The sequence below is a fragment of the Suricata suricatta genome, chromosome X (genome assembly GCF_006229205.1).
Source record: "Suricata suricatta isolate VVHF042 chromosome X, meerkat_22Aug2017_6uvM2_HiC, whole genome shotgun sequence".
NCBI lineage: Eukaryota > Metazoa > Chordata > Mammalia > Carnivora > Herpestidae > Suricata > Suricata suricatta.
The window spans coordinates 81974153-81998275 of NC_043717.1; the positions used below are offsets into that span (position 1 = coordinate 81974153).

Here is a 24123-nt window from a genome sequence, read left to right on the forward strand (position 1 = left end):
TGAACTCCCAAACCCTGAGATCATGATCTGAGCCGAAGTTGGACACTCCACCAACTGAGCCACCAGGGTGCCCCGACCCTCCCTTTCTTTACCACTCTGCTCCTGTATCCTTTTCCCTCTCACTCTCTGCAGAACCTTCTTCATTCTCTTCACCTTTTCTGCCCACCCTGTCCTCAGTCGAATGTGTAATAGAAAGAATCGTATAACAAAAAGACCCAGGTTAGAATTCACCACATAACAGTTCTGTGACCTGGATTAGCTTTGAGTGTCCAACTCCTTATTTCTAAAATACAGGTAAAGCACTTCACACTTCATTGCCTGGCACATGGTCACTCAAGTGGTGGCTCTTATTTTGGTCGTATTTACTATTTCTGTTAATGTTAGAATTTCAGTTCCAGGCCTCTTAGGATATATCCACCTGAGGCTTCTCTGTACCCTTCCGATAGACTTATGTGAACACCTCTGCTCCTCGGGCTGGCCCCGGTGTGGTACCAAGGGCAAGGTTAGATCCTCTGCTGGGTGTAGATGCTAGGAAGATTTATGGTCTGTAGAGAATTTTTTTTAATGTTTATTTTTGAGAGAGAGAGAGAGAGAGAGAGAGAGAGAGAGCGAGTGAGCGAGCATGTGTGCAAGTAGGGGAGGGGCAGAGAGAGGGAGAACCCGAAACAGGCTCCAGGCTCCGAGCTGTCGGCACAGAGCCCAACGCCGCGCTCGAACTGTGAGATCATGACCTGAGCCGAGGTCGGATGCTTAAACGACTGAGCCACCCAGGCGCCCCATCTGTAGAGAATTTAAGAGCTATCATAAAATAAACTAACAGTTGGTTTCCTCTCAGCACCACGTGCAAGCAGATCCTAACAATGTCAGTAATAAGATGCCCCTCCCCACGCGGGCAAGCATTCCCACCACGTGCCCTTTGCACCTCCCGAGCTCACGATATTCCCTTGTAGGCAACACAGTGTGAAGGTGTATTGTGCACCTTCGATAGTGAATTGCGGTCACTTTAAAATGTTGTTAAAGCTCTGTTGAGCTTTGCTAAGCTTCACGATTTGGGTAACTATTAGAAATTGATTCTATGTATTTGTTTACTTTAGTACTCGTGGTTTTTTTTTGAAATCATCGCAAAGTCTATGGCCACATACTTGTTGGAAGAGAATAAAATTAAGGTAAGTGGGCTAAGAATAATCTATGTTTGAAAATATTTATTTTGAGAGAGAGAGAGTGCACGAGCAAGAGCGGGGAGAGAGAGAGAAAGAGTGAGAGAGAGAGTCCCAAGCAGGCTCCATGCTGTCAGTGCACGGCCTGCGATAGGGCTTGATCCCATGAACCATGAGATCCTGCCCTGAGCCAAAACCTAACTGCCTTAGCCACCCAGGTGTCTCAAGGCTAATTTTTAGCACAGGCTAAAAAGGCTATTATTCACAGGTAGCAGTAATGCCCAGATCCTCTAATCCGGAAGGGCTCTTTGCCCTTGGCTTTGTCAGTTTTGCCTAAAAAAACCAAAACCATTGGATATATTTCATAAATCTGAGATCTGACAGTTCATACCTTTTCAAAGCCCCCAGAGGCTTATTCATATACATTCTTCCCTATTATCTCATAGCTTAAAAATGTCTATGTTGAAACATTCATTTGGAGACCACATACCAGATCAGAAATCACCTTTCTCTTACAAAGGTCTGAGGCATGTATAAAGTTCAAAATATCTTTTGTAATAGATGTGTTTTTGGAATGTGGCATATACATTTAGTTGTACTTTTAAATTTTCCTTGATGTACAAAGAAATTTTTTGAGTTCTGGCAATTATGGAATTAAGGTTTGTGAAATAAAAATATTCACCTCCTATTTACCATTTTTCTCAGACTTTTTGTGGAATGACTTTACTGAAATTGAGAAGCATGGATGAATATATTCTTTGTGTGTCAGGAAAAAAACTGGAATGAAAATCTGGGATGTGGGTATATCTCAGGAACATAATTCTAAAGTTGGGTTTTTTAAAATTATTTTTAAAAAGATTTTTTAAACATTTATTCAGTTTTGAGAGTAAGAAAGAGCATGAGCAGGGGAGGAGCAGAGAGACAGGGAGACACAGAATCCAAAGTAGGCTTGAAGCTCTGAGCTGTCAGCACAGAGCCCGACGCAGGGCTCGAACTCACGGCCCGTGAGATCATGACCTGAGCTGAAGTCAGACGCTTAACTGACCGAGCCACCCAGGCGCTCCCCTCACAATTTCAGTCCTTTCATAATAGTTCCTCTAATGATCTGAAGTGTATGTCGAACTACTGGTGTCCTCTTTAAGTTGGGAGGAAAGTTACACTCCAGTTAAGAAAAGCCACATTTATATCTACAATGTGTTTGAAAATAAAAGTAGCAATTGATTTCGACCTTTTGCAGCTGTGACTTTTTGCTACATCTGTTTAATTTCAGCTTCCCAGAGGCCAGAGGTTTCCTGAGACATATCATCATGTCTTACATTCATTGCTTCTGGCAATAATTCCCCATGTGACGATTCGCTATGCCGAGATTCCCGATGAGTCCAGAAATGTCAATTACAGTTTGGCTAGCTTCTTGAAGGTGAGTTAAAGGCAGCCACAACATGGTAAGGAGCTATTCTTCACCAGTATGGTCTTGAAAGCCAAAGAGAAAAACTACCCACTTTTTAGACATTCAGCTAGGTCTTTGTAAAATGCGGGAGAAGCTTTTGACTGAATTCGTCCATCAATTGAGTAAGAAATACCACAGAGGTATGTAAAGGACAGGTGAATGACAGAAGGGGTGATCACCGTGGCACGGGTTTATCTTATCTGTCTTTACCATCGGACGGGGGTGAAGACCATGTCCTATTCACCTTTATATTTCTCTAGAACACCGTCTCAAACCCAGTGAGAAATGAGATGCAAACAGCTGGTTAATCACATACAGAGTTCCTTTTCTTTCACAGGAAGAATCTAGGCACTAGGGATAACATAAAGAAAGAGAGTCTTCCTATCGTCCTATGTTGGTAAAAGACATAAGGAAATACTAAGTAAAATACAAGCTAGTGTAGAATAAAAATGTTTCAAGGGACTTGTGGGCCAGGGAGGCAAAGGAGGATGGGATTTCATCCAAACATGGATGACATTTTTTACGTTTATTTATTTTTGAGAGAGAGAGACAGAGAGTGAGCGAGTGCAGGGGAGGAGCAGGGAGACAGGGAGATACGGAAGCTGAAGCAGGCTCCAGGCTCCCAGCTATCAGCACAGAGCCTGATGCAGGGTTTGAACCCCCAAGTGTGAGATCCTGACCAGAGCCGAAGTCAGATGCTTAACTGACTGAGCCACCCAGGCGCCCAAAGGTAGTTAACATATAGTGTGATAATGGTTTCAGGAATAGTATTTAGTGATTCATCACTTATATATCCCAACAAGTGCTGTCTTTAAATGCCCTTCACCCATCCAGCCCATCCCCCCTCCACCTCCCCTCCAGCAACGCTCAGTTAGTTGTCTGTATTTAAGAGTCTCTTCTGGTTTGCTTCCTTCTCTTTTTTTATCTTATTTTTGCTTCCCTTCCCCTGTGTTCATCTGTTTTATTTCTTAAATTCCACATGAGTGAAATCATAAGATATTTGTCTTTCTCTGCCTGACTCCTTTCGCTTAGCATAATACATTCTGGTTCCACCCACGTCATTGCAAATGGCAAGATTTCATTCATTTTTATAGCTGAGTAATATTCCAGTGTGTGTGTGTGTATCTCACACCTTCTTTACCCCTTTGGGCTCTTTCCATACTGTGGCTCTTGGTGGCAGTGCTGCTATAAATATTGGGGGACATGTGCCCCTTTGAAATAGCACACCCGTGTCCCTTGGATAAATACCTAGTTGTGTGATTGCTGGGTCACAGGGTAGTTCTAGTTGTAATTTTTTGAGGACCCTCCATACTGTTTTCCAGAGCAGCTGCACCAGTGTGCATTCCCACCCGCAGTGCAAGAAGGTTCCTCTTTCTCCACAGAGGAAGGATGTTTTAATAGGCCAAGACTTCATAGAACAGAGACAGAACCTTATCTTTGGGTCTGAAATGTTTACACAGCCAAACCCCACTTTTAGTAGCTAACTGACCACCGTACATTTCACCTAAAGCTTTTTGAATTGGCCAAAATGAGACTCTGTAGCTCAAAAGAGTACATATATATGTGCACATATAGGTGCATATGTGTTTGTGTATATACATACTTATATTTGTATGCTTATAAATATATATGCACTTAGGCATGTACATATATATGAAATTACACATATATGAAAATACGTATATGTGTGTATATATGAAAAAATATATAGTTGGGACCCAATTCCAACAATAAATCACTTGCCTTTTATTATCTTCTTTCGGGTCACCTAAAGTAAAATTGTGAACGCTATTACCCTATTATCTGTAAAGTGAGAATGTCATGTACTTAAGGTGGAACAAATTTTAAGACATTAAAAAGCCATAGTAGACAGACTTCTAGAATTATGTCACTGTTCCTTTTGTTTTGGTCTCTATAGCGCTGCTTGACACTAATGGATAGAGGATTTGTTTTCAATTTGATAAATGACTATGTATCTGGATTCAGCCCCAAAGATCCTAAGGTAAGTTATAAGGACGTAACCCTAGCAGCCGTCAGACATTAGAGCTTGAGACCAAGAGTGACATGTATTCCCTGGAAGATTTGGAAGTCTTTGTGTTTGTACTTGGCGGATGTCTGTACCTCGAAGCAGGGGATATTGGATGGTGTTTTGGGAGTCCCCATGACCACCCACGGCTCAGTGGTTACCTGGAAGGACTCAGAGGACTCAACTCTCTCCAGCCCTGGAAACGCAGCCACGCGAGTAAAACAGTTCTGTTCGGGGAAGCCCAGTTGAGATTTGGAGTTGAGGTTTTCTTCCTGAGGGCTGGTCATGTATCAGAGACTGGTCCACATTCCAGAGTCTGGAAAGGAAGAGAAAGCCATAAATCACATTGTTTATGCAACTACTCAGAACAGGCTGGCAGAGGGCACAACCTTATCACGTAGGGAGCGTTTCAAAATCCAATTTCCCAAATGCCAGCCCGCAAGCAGCCTTACAAGCAGGATTTTTTTTCCCCCTAAAGGAAAGCAGTCTTGGGCTTGCTGTGTTAACACTTCCCTACGTAGGTCACATCTCAAGGTGTACTTAAACCACTGAACACGTCTGTTTTGGAAATGAATGCTCTGTGTTTCGTTATTAAAATAGGAAATGCTTACTAATAGGAGTTCATGTATAATTTCTTCTCTTTAGGTTCTGGCCGAATACAAGTTTGAATTTTTGCAAACAATTTGCAACCACGAGCATTACATTCCTCTGAATCTGCCAATGGCATTTGCAAAACCTAAACTCCAGCGAGTTCAAGGTATGTATTTGCATTTTCTATCACTTGAGAACGTGATTTTTTTTATTTTCTTTTTCTTTTTCTTTTTCTTTTTTTGTGTTTTTTTTGGGGGCTAGAACTAGCATAGTATAATGTTTTCTAGGTAAACCCATGAATTTAAAGGTAACCTCAGAATTGTTAGCTATGTGAAGATACGTTCATTAGCACTATCTGCGATTTCTTCCTAGCGTCAGTGATAGTATTCATGGCGTGGAGAGAGCAGGTGTATTACGTAGATTGCTGCTTAAACAAAGATGTCCGATACCAGTCACATTGCTTTCTGGAGTAGTGTTCGGACTCTTAAATGAGACCGAATTAAGGAAAAAAAAACCCATATGAATGCTTCTCCACTGCAAGGAGCATGTAAAGGCAGAATGGAATAGGAATGTGTATGTATTAAATGTTATCTCCGTTGCTAGTTTTATTGAATGCTTTGTTGTATAGCACTATTCTTATGTTACTATGTTTTTTATTTGTCCCTTTTCTTTTCATATATTAATTAGATTTTTTTTCATTTGCGGTGGACCGTTTGACTTCAGTAGGTAGGTTTAACTCGGTTCACTCTAAAGTAGTTAACTGTCTTGAAAAACCATTGATTTGATGGATGGCTTAATAAGATGGATGGTGGGGAGGGCGGGCGCCTCGTTCGCTTATCCATATTCTCCCAGCCGCACACGGTGTGGCGGACGAACTTAGAAAACCTAGGAGGTGGTGTTTGAGGTGGTATATTTGTTTCCTCTTAAAATGGGCTTGAACACTGATTGCTTGAAAACAAGTTCGTGCTGAGGACAGCACAGGGACCCGGGGGTGTATCTGTCCTTAGAGCGAGTGCCCTCTGTCCCAGGCTTCCCTCCCGCCTCTGTGACCCTGTCTAATGACTATTTGGCGACACTTTTGAAGGTGTGGATGAAACTACCTGATTGGATTTATTCAAAGCACTGAAGTGAAAACCTTAACCGGCGTGGCAAAATCTCCCCACATCAAGCCCCCCGGGTCAGTCATTCCTGGCCCTCGTGCACAGAAAGTGCTGGGGGTTCACAAAAGAGGGTGACCAGTGGCAAGAAGAAAATGAACTGCCTTGGTCTTCAGGGGAAGAGCTGCTGAGCAGTGGGTTTAGTCATTGAATTCTAGCCAGTGAAAATGAAGAAGACACATTTAGGAAACCAAGCTCCCCCGCTCAAATACTTCCCCGCGGCTTATCGGTAGTTATGAGGAAGTCCGAGAAAAGAAGGGGTAGACAGATCATCAGGATTTAGGATTGAATCTGACTATTCACATGTAGCATTATATTAACTGCCGAAGAGGAGGCCAAAAAAAAAGAAAAAAAAGAAAACATATCCTTCAGCTTTATGGCCTCGTTCAATTCAAGGGTAGAGAGGAAGAAATACGGATTGTAAAAATCTGCTGTAGAAATTACTAAGCTTGATCACAATCCCTTGTGAGTAGTTATAAGGCAAGTCCCAACCAGGGTATTGGCAGCGGGGACTTAAAATGGACTGAGGTCTAAAAGGGATGAAAGACCTAGTTGGAAGTGATTTTATGAAATCAAAGCTCTGTACTTGTATGCTGATGGGAGGGGGGGTGTGTGTGACATGCATCCAGGCCAGTAGGTAACCTTTACTAGAACAGTCCATAGTTAATACCATTACAATGATTCAGTTGTCTTTGTCTTCTTTTTCCTACTTTTTTACAAGTGTAAACGGATCAGTAATTCAAGTATTGTACGGAATCAGTCCAATTTGTAGCTGTAACTAAATCTCTTCAGATCTGAAGAAATGTGTGAAGACATTGCCAAACACCATATTCTTTCATTCTGGGTTCTATCTTAAGATGCCTAAAGAGTTAAAAAGAATGTAGGAAAAAGAAATCTAGGGGCTCTCTTACTCACTGCAGTGATCATTAAGGCTACCACGTACCCTAATTATGCGTGTGCCTGTCTTGTAAAAATTTTGCATGCTCATTCTGTATGACAAAAGAATTGCTTACATTTGTTCATAGCAAAATGATAGCTCTTGCGAGCATGGCCACGTGTTACTAAGTAATACATATGGTGTTTTAATGTTAAAGCAATTTTTTATATTTTTGTAAATGGGCTTTACATTTCATTGTACTGCAGATTCAAATCTTGAATACAGTTTATCAGATGAATATTGCAAGCATCACTTCTTGGTTGGTTTACTTCTGAGGGAAGTCTCCATTGCTCTCCAAGACAATTACGAGATCAGATATACAGCTATCTCTGTCATAAAGAATCTTTTGATAAAACATGCATTTGACACGAGATACCAGCACAAGGTAAGGATGTCCGTATAATCAGTATCGCATTAGTCAATTTCTGCTGAGATATTACATTAAAGATGAAGTTTTCAGTAAGGAGCATACTGTGAGCATTGACGAGCTTACTTTTGTAAATAAGATTTGTCTCAGTATCAAATGGTTAGGTTTTAAATGTTTTTAATGTTTGTTTATTTTTGAGAGAGAGAGAGAGAGACAGAGTGTGAGCGGGAGGGGGGCAGAGAGAGGGAGACACAGACTCCGAAGCAGGCTCCAGGCTCTGCTCAGAGCCTGATGCGGGGCTTGAACCCATGAACCGTGAGATTATGACCTGTGCTGAAGTCGGACGCTTAACTGACAGGTGCCCCTCAAATGGTTAGGTTTTAAAAATATTGTTCGGTAGGAGGCAGCTGGCTGGCTCAGTCAGTAAAGCATGCAAATCTTAATCTCAGGCTTATTGAGTTCAATCCCCATGTTGGGGTGTGAAGCCTGCTTTTTTAAAAAAAAATTTTTAATGTTTATTTTTGAGAGAGAGAGAGAGAATGAATGACCACGAGCGGGGGAGGGGCAGAGAGAGGGAGAGACAGAATCCAAAGTAGGCTCCAGGCTCTGAGCTGTCAACACAGAGTCCGATGCGGGGCTCAAACTCACAAATGGCAAGATCATGACCTGAGCTGAAGTGGGATGCATAACCAACTGAGCCACCCGGGGGGCTGTGGAGCTTACTGTAAAAAATAAATAAATAAAAATAAAATGCTGTTCAGTTAACTATTGAAGAAAAACACTCGTTTCTCAAATCGTATGTAAACAACATAACTGCTATGATTGTTACATAAAGTAATGATTTTTAAAAACTCATACATGGTTATGGCCATGTGTGTTCTTTCAAGTATAGATGTTAATGTATATGCTCAAGTCAGTTATATTATGGATTAAGTGATTAACAGTAAGACATGTTAACTATGCCAAATACGAAATACGGACTATAGAGATACCCTTCTTACTGAAAAAGTGTGGTGTGGCTCTAAACCTTCGACACATTACACCTGGTCTATGTGTGGGCCATGGCTATCGCTGCCGTTTGCTGCACCTTTAACAAATATTTTCTGATCTTATTACTATTAAACCTTATGGGCTTAAAAAAGCAGATTGCAGGGGCGCCTGGGTGGCTCAGTTGGTTGAGCGTCCGACTTCAGCTCAGGTCATCATCTCACAGTTGGTGGATTCAAGCCCTGCATCAGGCTCTGTGCTGACAGCTCAGAGCCTGGAGTCTGCTTTGGATTCGGTCTCCCCGTCTCATGCTGTCTCTCTGTCTCTCAAAAATAAGTAAACATCAAAAAAAAATTTTTTAAGTAGATTACAAACTGTATGGATTTAGAGTAACCTAACGTTCCTGGAATCAGATGCTCAAGGTAACATCCTGCTGTTTCATAATTGATCATTTGTCCCTTTGCCATTTTCGATAATGGAGCTAGAGTATATTATGCTAAGCGAAGTAAGTCAATTAGAGAAAGACAAAGATGCAATGATTTTACTCTTATGTGGAATTTAATATCAAAACAGATGAACGTAGGGGAAGGGGGGAGAGAAGAGAGGGTGAACAAACCATAAGGGGCTCTTAACGCTAGAGAACAAACTGACGGTTGATGCAGGGAGGTAGGTGGGGGTGGGCTGGATGGGTGGTGCGCATCAAGGAGGGCACTTGTTGTGATGAGCGCTGGGTGTCGTATGGAGGTGGAGAATCACCAAATTTGACCCCTGAAACCGGTATTGCAGTGTATGTCAACTGACTAGAAAGGAAATTTAAAAAAACGTAAAAACACGGTTTTTTTTACATAGAAAAATAATATTCCTTTGTCTTCACGTTCAAAGACAAATGCAGATTAAGAAATCATTTATTATTATAATCACTTTGGAAAGCTGACTTGGAGATGGGGCTTAATTCTTTTTCTACAGGATTCCTGTTGGTCCTTAGTAAACCGAAAATGCCTGGGGTGCCTGGGTGACTCAGTCCGTTCAGTGGCTGACTGTGGATCCTGGCTCAGGTCACTAGCTCACAGTTCATGAGTTCCAGCCCCCTATCTGCGCCATCCGCACAGAGCCTGCTTGGGATTCTGTCTCTCCTTCTCTCTGCCCCTCCCCCACTTCCGTGTGTGCTCGCTCGCTCACTCTGTCTCTCTCAAAATAAATAACAAAATGCCTGCCAGCTATAGCCACTTGTATTTCTGCAATGACAGCGATTTTGTTTTGTACTTACAGATTTTGCTGATTTTCTTCATGTGACTCTACCTTAAAGTAGATTTTAAACTCAGCCTTAAGATGTGATTTGTTACCGCAGCTTACATTGGTTTTTGCCCTGTTGTAATTCTAGTAACGCATTCCCACTTAGTGTACTTTGCTCCATTATGTGCCATTTTCTTGTTTGTGAATGTCAATGTTGACCTCACACAAGTTAACCGGTGTAATACATCTAAAAGGAAAGATCTCTCAAAAGTCAGCCATTCCGCCAGACTTTGTCAACCCTTTAAACCTGCTCGCTACCACTGCTGCGCATGCCTCGGGGGACAGAAGAGGATCTTGTGCGATGTGGAAGAAAAGGTCTTAGCCATGATTTCAAAGGATTCACGGGAAAAGTACAAAATGAAGCAGGAAGTAGTGCTTTTTACCCCTTCCTCTTCAGATGAAACTGAAAGGAAATGGATTTCACTAGTGTCTTACCTAGACATGGGATTTTAAATAGTTTCTCTCACCTATTTGGTCATTATTTCCTTTTCAAAATTCTGAGAACAGTATATGTACACAGGTGCGCCTGTAACTATTGCTACCTGTGAGTTCAGCGCTATGCCTACTTGAGTATTTGAGGTTCTGGAATATGGGAAAGATTGAAATGCTAAGCTCATTACCCTTTTAGAAACTTCTAGAGCCTTTTTCTCTGTGTTCAAAGGCTTTTAAATAGCCATTAAAAGACTGGAATTCTCTCCAGTAGAAAGAACTTTGCTTCATGGGCCTGGTTAACCAAAGCTTCAATTCCTTTCTCTGCTGGGTCCAGAGAATTCACAGATGGCCTGACGAAACAAACATATTTGTCAAATACATTCAAGTAAAGCAGGTTCACCATTAATGATGATGCCAAGATAAAAATAGAGAGGGAAGCATTAGGCTCCCATAATTTTTTTAAATGTGTCCTTTGTTTGTTTTTAATATTTTTTTTTGAGAGACAGAGAGAGAGAGCATGAGCAGGGGAGGTGCAGAGAGAGAGGGATACACAGAATCTGAAGCAGGCTCCAGGCTCTGAGCTGTCAGCACAGAGCCCAATGCAGGGCCCGAACCCACAAACCGTGAGATCATGACCTGAGCCGAAGCCACCCAGGCGCCCCTGTTTGTTTGTTTGTTTTTTTTTTTTTTTTGAGAGAGAGAGCGAGCGAGCGAGCGCGTGGGTTGGGGGGGGCGCAAAAAGAATCTCAAGCAGGCTCTGCTCTGTCAGCACAGAGCCTGACACAGGGCTCAATCTCACGAACCTCAAGTTCATGACCGGAGCTGAAATCAAGAGTCAGATGCTCAGCTGAATGAGACCCCCAGGCTCCCATAATTTTTATTGGGTCTCCCAGAGTGAGCCCAAATAAATACACAATCGAGGGAAAAAATCGCTTCCAATGGAAAGGCTGCTTCGAGATCCCCTAGCCCCGCCGGCCCCGCCTCACCATGTTGCTGCTCCTCAGCCTCTCCTCTAATGAAATTTTCGAGATGCCGCTCGTTCCTATTACGTGCTACTCATAAACGGCGTTGGGAGATCTCCCAGCTCGTTACAAGTACTGTGAGACCTCTTTCCTACTCAGAACAGAAATGTCTGATGACTGACGTCTCTTCCTGTCCCTGTACCCACAGCAAATGATGTCGACACCGAAGAGGGTTGCAGTATCTACCTGGGCGGTGGGCAGGTGGTTTTTCCGGTCTTCCTCTCCCTCCCTTGCCCCCCACCTTTTTTTAAGTAATCAATGTACATGGTTAAAAAAAAAAATCAAAATGCTTCCCTCCATTCCTTTTCCCTCAGTTCGTCTCTCTAGACATAGCTACTGTTGTCATTTTTATCTACATTGTATCTGTGTGTGTGTATAATTGGAGGCCATTATGCATTTTTCTTTTTTTATTTAATAATACATCCTGAAGATTATTTTTAAAAATCTTCATATTATTCTACCATGTAGATGGATATACCATATTTTATTTATTTTTAAAGTAGGCTCCACACCCAACGCAGGGGCCTTGAACTCACAACCCTGAGATCAAGAGTCACGCTCTCCACCAACTGAGCTAGCCAGGCACCCCTGGCTAGTACCTTATTTTAAACCATCTTCTAGTAATAGATTCTTAGGTTGTTTTTTGTCTTTTGTGTGGACAAGGCTTGATATGTTTTGCACTGACTGTATTTTCCTCTGTTCCTATTTCCCTGAGAGAATTATAGTATCTCCTTCCCTAGTGATCACTCACTATTGAACCAAAATGGACTTCCATCTAGAAGCTAAAATATTAATAACAGCACTTGAGGGCGCCTGGGTGGCTCAGTCAGTTAAGTGTCCGACTTCGGCTCAGGTCATGATCTTAGGGTTTGTGAGTTTCAGCCCCACATCGGTCTCTGCTGACAACTTGGAGCCTGGAGCCTGGTTCGGATTCTGTGTCTCCCTCTCTCTATGCCTCTCCCCCATTGATACTCTGTCTCTCTCTCAAAAATAAATAAACATTAAAAAAACTAATAATAGCAGCTGAAATTTATTGAGGACTTGCTACATGTCTGACAGTGTATTAAATGCCTCATGAAATAATATCATTATTATTATCCCCATTTTACCAGAGAGAAAACTGTGGTTCAGTGACTTGATCATAGTCTAGTAACTAGTAACAGGAGACCTGGAATTCACATATGTCTAAATTCCACAGTCTGGAGCTCTTGGGTGGCTCAGTCGGTTAAGTATTCAACTTTGACTCAGGTCATAACCTCACGGTTCATGGGTTTGAGCCCCACATTGGCTTTCCATTCTCAGCAAAGGGCCCACTTTGGATCCTCCATCTCCCTCTCTCTCTGTCCCATCCCAGCTCAAACGCATGTGTTCTCTCTGTCAAAAATAAACATGTATAAAAAATATATTTTTATAAGAGGTACCACATTAAGACTAGTAGTGGCCCATGGATAAATAAATATATTTATTTACAAATACATTAATCTCCTAAGTCTTACAAGTGACTCAAGAGGCCAAGATCACATTATATATACTTTTTAATGTTTATTTTTGAGAGACAGAGACAGAACATGAGCGGGGGAGAGGCAGAGAGAGGGAGACACAGAATCTCATGCAGGCTCCAGGCTCTGAACTGTCAGCACAGAGCCCCACGGGGGTGCAGGGGGTGTGTGTGTGGTGGGGGGGTGGGCGGCGTGTTGAACTTGTGAACTGGGAGATCATGACCTGAGCCAAAGTTGGATGCTTAACAGACTGAGCCACCCAGGCTCATTAACTTCATTGCTTTGATTTAAAAACAAAAAACAAAACAACAACAACAAAAAAACCGTTTCCTTAAGGAACAGAGTAACTCACTATTTTTCACTTCTTCTGTTTAGTCATCCATTCAGCTAATGGGTATTGGCCATCTTTTCATCTGCCCAAGCAGTGGGGTTAAAGCAGTAAACAAGACAGACACGATCCTTGTGCTCATGTAAACTCAACCGTCCCTGGCGTTAAAGAATAGGACTAATACTCTGCTTTAGAGGTCAGCTGCCATCTTTAAAAGAATAAACGTTAGCCCTGTACTTTGTGTAGTTATGTTTTAAGGATGTGCTTTTGACTCTGTATCGTGTGGGAATCCAGAGACCAAGAAAGTTCTGTTAGTTACTTTTGAGGCTGTAATTATAAACCGACTCGTGCTTCGCTTCATTTGTTGAGGCCGTCGGCCCACGTGGAGTCTTGAAACTGATAGATGGGGCCAACTTTGTTTGTGATATATGCATATTCTATGCCTATGACGCTTTTGATCATTCTTTTCCAGAACCAACAAGCCAAAATAGCACAGTTGTACCTCCCATTTGTTGGGCTGCTTTTGGAAAACATACAGCGATTAGCAGGTCGCGATGCCTTGTATCCTTGTGCAGCCGTGACCAATTCTGTAAGTAGCAATGTTGTTGCCACTGGCGTTTTATCGAATGTGTCTAGAATTGGGGTCCTATGCTCTGTGGTCTCTATCTTCCCCGTTCCTTTTCATTCCATTTTTACAGCTACGCATATTTTGTTCGAGAGCCGTGCTCCTCAAACTTTGACGGGCATACGATCACCCGGAGAATTTGTTATCACAGAGATTTTAATTCACTAGGCCTGGGGTGGCGTTTGAGGCTGTATATGTCTAACACCGTCTTGGCTGCCTCTGGTTCAGGGACCACCCTTTGAGTAACAGGCTCCCAGAGAATACCGAGGACCCCTTGTAACCAGTGTTGGTTTTTAAGATTCGCTCTTTGCCTTCATATATGTATTCAACTTGAAAACTGAACAAAAATATTCCTCATTTCCAAAATGTTAGGCGCCAGGGGTCCAACTGTATTCTTTGCTTCTCCCTTCCCAGGATGTTCCTTCCTTCTTGGTGAGTCGCTCTTTGCTCAGCCCAGTTGGTTTGTGCTTTTTTCTCCCTTTGGAATCTCAGCATTCAAAGGAACTTTGGAGGGTGGTCAGTCTCCCATTTGGCAAAAGACCATTTTATCATTGTAATAATTACAACTGTCCTTCTCATGTTAGGCCTACAAGGTTCTCTTACCGACTTGCCCTATTTTGCAGGACACACCTATCCCCCCCTCCCCAGGATCCCCCTTACCCAAGTGCCTTCTAGATTTTTCTCCAGGCCAGGTATCTCCACTTCATCACTTGTCATTCTAAAACCTTTTACAATCTTGATTTCATGCTTCTGGATATGCTCCATTTTACCGATCACTCTATTAAAATGTGGTGCTCAGGAGTGCCTGGGGGGCTCAGTCGGTTGAGCGCCCAACTCCTGATTTCGGCTCAGGTCATGATCTCATGGTTCTTGGGATCAAGGCCCACATCAGGCTGTGCGCTGGTAATGCGGAGCCTACTTGGGATTCTCTCTCTCCCTTTCTCTCTCTCTCTCTCTCTCTCTTTCTCTCTCAAAAATAAATAAACTTTAAGTAAGTAAATAAAACGTAGTACTCAGAATTGTACACTTTATAGCTTGCCCAGTGGGGCTATTAAGTCCCACCCTGCCCCCACTCCATGTTCCATCCGGCCCAAGATCACCATCACACTTTCAGTAGCCATGTCATTTTGTTCAGTGGCAGGTGAAACTGTGTCCTCGTCCGATTTGTCCAGCCTGCCTTGGGTTCCTGAGAAAGCTGCGTCCTGCTCCCTGATGGCCCATTGCCTAGAGCTAGCTGACTGCGGAAGTGAGTTCAGTGCGGGCCGCATTCCGCGCCTGGGTTACAGGCTGCTCTTTCTTCACAAAGGCAGTAACTCGTGCTTAGGCTCACTCCACCGCATGGGACAGTGACGTCTGCAAATATTTTACTTATCTCTTCTTTTCTTCTGCCGGCTCCAGCTCCCCTAGGACATCCGGTCACGCCCGCCCTGCTAGCGTGGCCCCAGGTTCCAAGGAAAACTGAACCGTGATCAGATGTAGCTTTTACCAGCCATCTAGAGTTCTAGGACTCAGTCAGAGGTCATGCTTGTGACACTACACTGGTGCCCCGTTTTGAAAGAGATGTCCCCTCAATACCAATAGCAATACCTGATTTCGACTTTCACAGTGAGCTTTGTTTGATATTAGGGTCCCATCTCCTCCTGTTCGTTCCGATTTCTCAGCCCAGTGGGCACGTTTGTTTCAATGACCGAGTTATCGTGCTGTGTTACAGGGGTCCAGGGACGAGTTCACCTGCGGCTTCACTTCACCTACAAACAGAGGGAGTCTGAGTGCTGACAAAGACACCGGTAATTCAGTCCTTTAAAGATTATACATCGCGTGGTTGTTTAGAAATGCACCCTGGGATGTGAGGGCGATCTGGCTGCAACATCTGTCACCCCATTGATCGCCAGGGTTGATTCGGCTGATCTGGCTGGCTAGGCGGGTGTCCCCTTCCTCCCGCACCGCTCCACGTGCGTCCCTCCCGAAGCTGCGCGCTCGGTCGAAGAGGACGACCATCCCCGATAGAGGAGGACCGTTCTGCGGTCAAGGGTATACGAGTAGCTGCGCTCCCCTGCTAGAACCTCCAGACAAGCTCTCAAGGTCCATTTGTAGGAGAACGTAGGGTAGTCAAGCTTCCAAGACTCCAGACACATCCAAATGAGGCGCTGCACGTGGCAGTCTGCCTTTCTTTAAAAAAAAAATGCACCCTGTACTTCTCTGGTTTTTATGGGGTTTTTTAATACTTCATAATAAAAACTCTACATAGCAGGATCTCTACTAAAGTTTAATTAAAATCGGACTCACATTTACGGCCACTTTTTTTTCCTTACGTTTTCTTATCTAAGCTTGTTTAAAATGGAGCTTTGAGAGACCAACAGAAGAGAGGATAATGAGAAAAACACTGCTTTCTGATCCTCTGATCTGTCTCCAGTCTTGGACAAGTCTCCTTCTGTATAAAATTATCTCTAAAATTGTGTGGCTTTCGTTCATTACTTCCAAGGAACTTCATGTAGCTTCATACATACTAAAGTATTTCAAGAGGTTAAAAAAAAATCACCCTTTGTAAGGTTTATAGCATTTTGATATAATAGAGAAATTTTACATTTTAGATGACCAAGATCTAGTTCCTAAAATCTATCTTTATTTAAATTAGCCCAGTACATACTTTTAAAAATGTCTTTTGAGGGATGCCTGGGTGGCTCAGTCGGTAAAGTGTCAGACTTAGGCTCAGGTCATGATTTCGCAGTTCACGGGTTCAAGCCCCGCATCAGGCTCTGTGCTGACAGCTTAGAACCTGGAGCCTGCTTGGGCTTCTGTGTCTCCCTCTTTCTCTGCAAACCCCCTCCCCCACGCACACACACATTCTCTCTCTCAAAAATTTAAAAAAAAATGTTTTTTGACCGTCCTTCCTGTTGTTAATAAGGACTTGGCTTTTTTCCAGCTTTCGGGGCTTTTCAAAATGGACATGGGATAAAGAGGGAAGATTCAAGAGGTTCCCTCATCTCTGATGGAGCAACAGGATTTCCAGATCAGAGCGGAACTGCTGAAAACGTAAGAACCGGAATATATAGGATAGCCCTAGTAACACGTTAGGCTACGACAGTCTTTCTTTTTATGTAAATAAAAGGCTTTCCACTGCCCTGCAGTCCGTCTGTCCTGGATCTGTGAAAGGCATCCCATAATAATTCTTGGATGTCGTGGCAGCTCCTTCCTGTCATGGCACTGCTGCCTGGATATGTACAATCGTTTCTGGAAGATAAGGCATTCATCCTGAGGAGTTCTAACTTGGAATACCTCCTTTAACCCTCACACACCGTAACCTGTTCTCAAGAGGGAAGGTTTCAGTTTAAAATATCTAGTGCACCTTGTCATTTAAATCCCTTCCTGGCAGGGTTAATTCCGCCTGTCTTGCTTTTGTAGTAATTAACGTAGGGGAAAAGCACATTAGGTCCTCAAACTGATGATCTCCGTGTCCCAGCACCACTTAATCTGAATAGAGTCTCTAACATTAAAGTTTGGGATAGGTCTGCCTTGAAACAGAAGAAACCTCATTTTAGACCAATACAGCCTTGTCTCGTTGCTACATAAAATTGTAGAAGCCTATAAAATTAGGGTTGGAAGGACGCATAGAAAGAATAGATTCCAGCTCAAGTTACAAATGAAAACTGGGGTTGTGACTTAGGACAGCCACACAGCTGTGGCAGGCCTGATCTGAACCTGGGTTTTCTGATTCCAGCAGGGTTTCTCCTGTACCGTGGCATTCTTAGGGTGCTTCAGAATCCTGGCGGGCGGGGGGGGCGCTTAATAAAATCAGATGGCTGGGCCTCACCTCCAGTGCGTCTGATTCGGTCCGGGGTAGGGCCCGCTAATTTGTATTTCTAAGTTGCCACGTGATGCCAAGCTGGCTGGGAACCCACTCCCTGAGAACCGCTGGAATAGACTTCCTTGAACCTTGGGGGTAAAATAGTACATTATTCACAAAGCTTCCTATTTCACATCATTTAGAACGATGTCAACAGGCACGATCATAGGTAAGGCTGACAAAGGACAAAGAGGTTAAAGCAACTTGTTCATAATCTGTGGATTATTAATATTCTTATATAAATCCCCAGATAAGTCGGATCTTGTCATGCTTAACAACTGATATTCTAACCAAAGTCATTAAATAATAGGAACGTCACTCCTCTGTAAAAGTCCTAGTTTTGAAGTATTACTGGGTTCTTCTTGGAGTAATGATCTTGTAATATTAGTTCTTTTTAAAAAATGTAAATTTCCTGGGGCACCTGGGTGGCTCAGTCAGTTGAGTGCCCGACTTCGGCTCAGTAAGAACCTCGAACTCATGGCCCGTGGGTTCGAGCCCCACGTCAGGCTCTGTGCTGACAGCTCAGAGCCTGGAGCCTGCTTCGGATTCTGGGTCTTCCTCTCTCTCTGCCCGTCCTACCCCCTCCGAACGAACAAACACAGAACAGAAAACCCAATAGTTACGGAGTTAAAGGCTATGGGAAACTATAGTCTCAGGACTATTTCCCACAAGCCCTGTCTTTTGTGTTACAGACCCGACAGAGCTCTGCAAGGAGCAGCATCTCCCAGTGTAACCGGCTGGATCAGTACGAGATCAGAAGCCTCTTAATGTGCTACCTGTATATAGTAAAAATGATTTCTGAAGGTGAGTTACCCTCATATTAAGCACGATCTCTACTAGCCACCCACCCTCACGGGTTCATGCACCAAATACCACCTGCACCGTAGATCTAGATCTTTGAAGACCGTGACCTTTCCGTGTTCCTGTAATCTTAATTTCAAATAGGATCATTTGGGTCCAACAGGTGTGATTCCTGGACCTATTTTTTTTTTTAATTGAGAGATTATCATGCAGCACTTAACATGCATTAAATGACCACCGTAAACAGAAAGAAATCATAATAACCAGAAGTTATATTTAACACTTTAACTTTTATTTGACCCAGGATTTGGAAAACAAAAGCAAAAAAAAAAAAAAAAAAAAAAAAAAAAAGGGAGGGCTCTCTGAGGGGGAGCGCAGTGTTATGTTCACAGAACCGTGGGTGGGACTGGATGGCGGCGGGCTGTCTCAGGCTCCGTTCTGCTGTCTCTTGCTGTACAGCTGTCGTACTGTCCTCTGGACTGTCCTGGTTCTTTATGTGATAGAATAGCCACAGGATTTTCATAAACTGCGCATCCTCTGGAAATAAAATCAGAAAGTTATCTAATTCCAAAATACCACATTTATTTACACAATCCCTTCCCTTTTCTTCCTCAGTATTTTTACTAAAAAAAAAAAAAAAACCTGCATGCAGGAATGAAGAACATAAAAGCACCTGGGTTCTGATTATTATAATCATTATATTTTACTTATTGTCTATTTATTGCTTTATTCGTAGTCAATATTACTTTAAATCTTCTTATAAGTTAAGCTATAAAAACATAAAATAATTTGATAGTTAACTAGCTAGAGAGACCTTAAAAATTAGCGAAAGGGTTGCCTGGGTGGCTTAGTTGGTGAAGTGTCCAACTTCGGTTTCAGGGCATGATCTCACAGTTTGTGAGTTCGAGCCCTGCGTCGGGCTCTGTGCTGGCAGCTGGGAGCCTGGACCCTACTTCGGATTGTGTGTCTCCCTCTCTCTCTGCCCCCCACCCTCGCTCATGCTCTATCTCTCAAAAATGAATAAACATTTAAAAAGTTAAAGAAAAATAATAACTAGATGTGGCATACCTGGGTGGCTCCAATCCGTTAAGCACCTGACTTCGACTTAGGTCACCATCTCACGGTTTGTGAGTTCCAAGCTCCACACTGGGCTTTCTGCCGTCAGCACGGAGCCTGCTTCAGATCCTCCATTCCCCTCTCTGCCCCTCCCCTGCTCACGTTCTCTCCCGCTCAAAACATAAATAAAGCATTAATGAATGTAGTTAGGTATGGAGCACCTGGGTGGCTCCATTGGTTAAGAGTCCTTCAGCTTGCTTTATGATCTCAGTTTGTGAGTTTGAGCCCCGCATAGGGCTCTCAATGGTAGCACAGCACCCACTTCGGGTCCTGTTCTCTGTGCCCCTCCCTTGTTTGCTCTCTCTCAAAATAAAGAAATAAAGAAATAAAGTAAAAAAAGTAAATAAATGAGCAAGCATTAAAAGTAGCCAGATATTAATAAGTTAATAATAAATTACTAATAAAGTAGCTAGAATATATTAATAAAACAGCAAAACCACTATAATCGTTAAATTCTAAGAGTATATAGAGTAAAAATCAAAAGCTTATACTGAGACTATATGATGTCCTCCCTTGTTTTGGGAAAGATGCCAATAAAGGGAGATCCTTTTCAAGCCTGGTGGTATTTCATTCTAAGGAGGAATGGATTGGTTAGCAGCTACCACCACAGCTGTTTTTTGTCATCCCCACAAGGTGAAAAGTGGGCACACATGGAAAGAGACTGCTGTGTGGGGGCGGGGGGTCTCTATTCAGGGTAATGACAATATTCTAACACTGTGAGGAGGGTGTTCTGTCTCTTTGAAAATACTATAAACTGTGCTCTTGTGCACTGTTTGAATGGGCCCTTTGATATGGCACATAAGTTTTCTCAATAAATGTTGGGGAAAAAAAAAAAAGAAGGCCCAAGAGACACATGAAAAAAAAAAGTGTTGAAGGGGAAGGGGGAGGGGGAAAAGAGGTGGTGGTGATGGAGGAGGGCACTTGTAGGGAAGAGCACTGGGTGTTGTATGGAAACCAATTTGACAATAAACTATTTTAAAAAATAAAAGTCCAATCACAAAAAAAAAAAAAAAAAGTTGTTGAATACCACCACAGCCTAGGGAAAGTAAATTGGGGGGTGGGGAAGGAAAAAAAGGAGGGAGAGAGGGAGTGATGACTGGTTCTCCTCTCCTCCACTCTGGTGGCATGTGCATGAACATGCATGCACGCATGCGTGCACGCACACACACACCACTGCGGTACCAGTGACAGGCATCTGGCCACCTTTTAAGTGTCAGGGATCAGACCAGAACTGCTTTGTTTCTTGAGAACCTCATAGTTGCTGTTTCTCTTGTAAACGTTGACCTAGCTTGTTGAATAGCCGTGGTCTTTGTTCATTGGGTTTTTCTCTTCTGCTCTTGCTTTTGGATTTTTAAATGCACATTTTTCATAACTACTATATGGTCTGTGTCATCCCTCTTCTTTATCTTTTGTACATGTAAAGTCCTATTTGTTTTATTCTGAAAAAAGTCCACTTGTGGGTCTTTCTCAATAGACATGTCCTGGTTATGTTGTCTTGTCCGGTAAATATTTTAGTCAGTCTGTATGCATGTAAATGTTGAACCTCTTAACAAGTCCACACCCTTCAGGTCCTCTCTTGGCTTTCTTTATTGGTTCATAAACAGTAGCAACTTAGGTTCAACAAAAAGATGGTAGACCTCAACATTTTTATATGGAGGTCAAAGGATTGTAAAGAATTCTCTATTTGTGGCTGAATTTTATTAACTGGCAACAATTCACCGTCTCAAAGTCTTAGTCATTTGCCAAACTTGTTCTGTTCTTGTTGTCTTATTATTTCCTAAGAGATAGAATCAAAGTCGGGGGGTAAGGAATGGAATCAGAGTCAGGGGTATTCAGTTACACAGTCTAAAAAGCATTTTTCTTGCGAGGATGAAGGAAAGCTACTTCCCCTTTCTTTTCAACTGTGTGTTGACATTTCTTTTGATTCCACAGCCCAGCGTGACACTTTGCATGTCACCCTGAGGCTTCTCGGCGCAATTTCCCATACCTGAAGATTCATTAGTAGACTTCTTTACAGCGGATTGTTCAATGGGAGGTGCCTGGTGAGTGCCACCTCTTCCAGAAAACACAGGGCTGCGTTGCACACCAACCGTCCATCTTCTTTTTCCACCTTTTGCAGTAGAGTCAAGTCCAAATGAAGGGGAACCTTCCTTTCTCTCCTTAAAGGAGGAAAATAAACTTGTAGGCTTAACAGACATATTCTTCTCGGCGGTTTCAGACATGATGTAAGTCGGTATGTTTTCTGTCTCAGAACTGGAAAAGCTCCAAGAGAAAGTCATTGGAGTTGCACACTTTTGTGTGAGTATCTTCTGTGCAAAGGTCTTCTGGGTTAAGACAGATTTCTTTAGTGGCTGGCCAAGGATGTCTTCCTCACTGTCTGAATCCTCTAGAAAAAGTGCACTCCCCCTTTGAGGATCCAGTGTGGATCTTAACTGTAAATTGGCAGAGGACTTTGGGTTGGCACTGTTCTCTCTGGTAGGCTTGCTGCTATGAGAAGAACCCTTCTCAACAGAGGTTTTTGGAACCTCCAAAGGGGTTCCTGGGATCTTACAAGGGGCCTCTACCATCTTAGAAAGGGTCTCTGGCACATCAAAGAGGTCCTGACTACCCAGTGAAATCGGCGGCTCTGAACGCTGTTGCAGTTCCTTTTCATCTCTGGATTTTGGCTGGTCTTTATCTGATTCCAATAACAATATCAGGGGTGTCAATGTAGGAGTTCCATGGGTACTCGTCTTGCCTGAAGAAAAAGGCAGAGTCCCTTGGGGACCAGGAATGTGGTCCTCCTTGGTATTAAAAGAACTTTTACACTGAGTTTGCTCGTTCAGTTTCAGTTTTGCAGAAAGCCTTTTATTTTCTTCTCTTAAGTTATTCCTTTCTGCAGTAAGTTCAGCAATTAAGCAAACGTTTCGTTGCTGCAGATCATAAAATTCTTGCTGGAGTGTGTTCCTGTAGATCCCACTTACTGAACAGCGCTCACACACTTTTGCACTTAACTGATCTCGCAAGTCATGAATGGTGCTTTTGAGGACCCTCTGCTGCTCGGTCAACTCTTTAATTTTGGCTGTGGAGCCCGTCCTCCTTCCTTCTGCCAATCTCTCTTTCCTCAAACTGGTTAATTTTGTCCGTAAACGCTGTAGCTCTTTGTCATAGAGGTCTTTTAGCCTCAGCCAGGTCTCTTTAAATTCGTCAGATGACATGTCAGAGACACTAAGCTGTAATTTCTCTTTTCCCAGAGATTTCTTGCCACCTCCGCTGTTTCCTCTCCCCACATTCCCTCCCGACATCATGTCTCACCGATTTGGGATTTAGAAACGGTTGAGACGGGCCAATGGCTTGACAGCGCCTTCACCGCCACTGACAAAATGGCGGACGGGCTGACTAGAACTAGGCCGCGGCAGGAATGAGGCCTTCACCCGTTTTACAGACCTTCTGTGAAGCTGTTTCGGGGCACAGGGCTGGCACAGGGCTGGCTCAAGGCTGGGCAGAAAGTCCTCTGGTGTCTCGGTGGAGAGGAGGCACCAGATTTTGAGCGGGAAGAGCGGGCGAGCGGGGTCGAAAAGATGGCGCCTGTGCTCTGCTCCGTGAGGAGAGGCCAGAAGCGCAGTGGCTTCTGGGTTATCTGGGCTTCTCTGTGTGGAGACGCAACCAAGTGTAGGAGTGGGGGGGGACCGGAAGTGACTGCTGGGATTCTTTTTTTAAAACAAATCTAATTTGACCCTATCTTACCATTTTTCTTCTTGAGGATCCATGTTTTGTTATCATTGCTAGCTGTCAAGACTCATGGTCTTAGAAACATTTGGAACTAAAGGCAAAATCTCTACATTCCTCCACCCGCCACCCCCCTCCCTGTAGGCAACAGTGCCTAGTCTTCCATCCGGGTCTTGCGTCCGTTGTAGCGGGGCTGGCAGTTTTATTTGCCACTTTTCCCCACAACCTATATGGTTTCTACATTGAGAAGGAGAGCTAGGCCACCATTATATCTGAGTGGCATAAAAAAGGAATGGAGAGGGGCACCTGTCTGGCTCAGTGGATAGGTAGAGCTTTGCCGCTCTTGATCTCGGGCTTGTGAGTTCCCAGCCCCACCCTGGGTATAGGGATTACTTAAAAATAAAATCTAAAAAAATAATAATAAATAAATAAAAAAGGAATGGAGAGTTAAGTGGAAGCAGTCTTTCTCCTCTTACCCCCTTCCCTCTCCTCCCCCTCTTCCCCTCCTCTTTCCCTTTTATCCCCCACCTCCTCTCCTCCTCATCCCTCCTCTTCCCACCTCCTCCCCTCCTTCTCCCCCCTCCTCCCCCCTCTTCTTCTCCTCTCCCCTCTCCTCCTTCTCCTCTCCCTTCCTCCTTCTCCTCTCCCCTCCTCCCCCCTCTTCCTTCTCCTCTCTCTCCTCTTCCCTCTCCTCCCCCTCTCCTCTCTCTCCTCCCCCCTCCTCCCTCTCTTCCTCCGCTCCCCCTTCGCTCTCCTCCTCCCCCTCCCCTCCTCCTCCCCTCACCT

At 43.5% G+C, this 24123-nt stretch overlaps 1 protein-coding gene across 5 annotated transcripts in view; it reads left to right on the top strand.

The window, feature by feature from the left end:
• Nucleotides 1-24123, top strand: part of DOCK11 (dedicator of cytokinesis 11) — a 203363-nt gene that overhangs the window by 119007 nt on the left and 60233 nt on the right. For 4 of the 5 annotated variants that reach the window (XM_029930644.1, XM_029930646.1, XM_029930645.1 and 1 more), the window contains exons 27-36: nt 1095-1166; nt 2428-2574; nt 4523-4606; nt 5276-5387; nt 5909-5947; nt 7522-7700; nt 13716-13832; nt 15580-15655; nt 16792-16901; nt 18405-18516. In XM_029930644.1, the coding sequence (XP_029786504.1) occupies nt 1095-1166; nt 2428-2574; nt 4523-4606; nt 5276-5387; nt 5909-5947; nt 7522-7700; nt 13716-13832; nt 15580-15655; nt 16792-16901; nt 18405-18516 (1048 nt within the window). The remainder of the gene's footprint in view (nt 1-1094; nt 1167-2427; nt 2575-4522; nt 4607-5275; nt 5388-5908; nt 5948-7521; nt 7701-13715; nt 13833-15579; nt 15656-16791; nt 16902-18404; nt 18517-24123) is intronic. The other variant, XM_029930643.1, reaches the window with a different exon arrangement.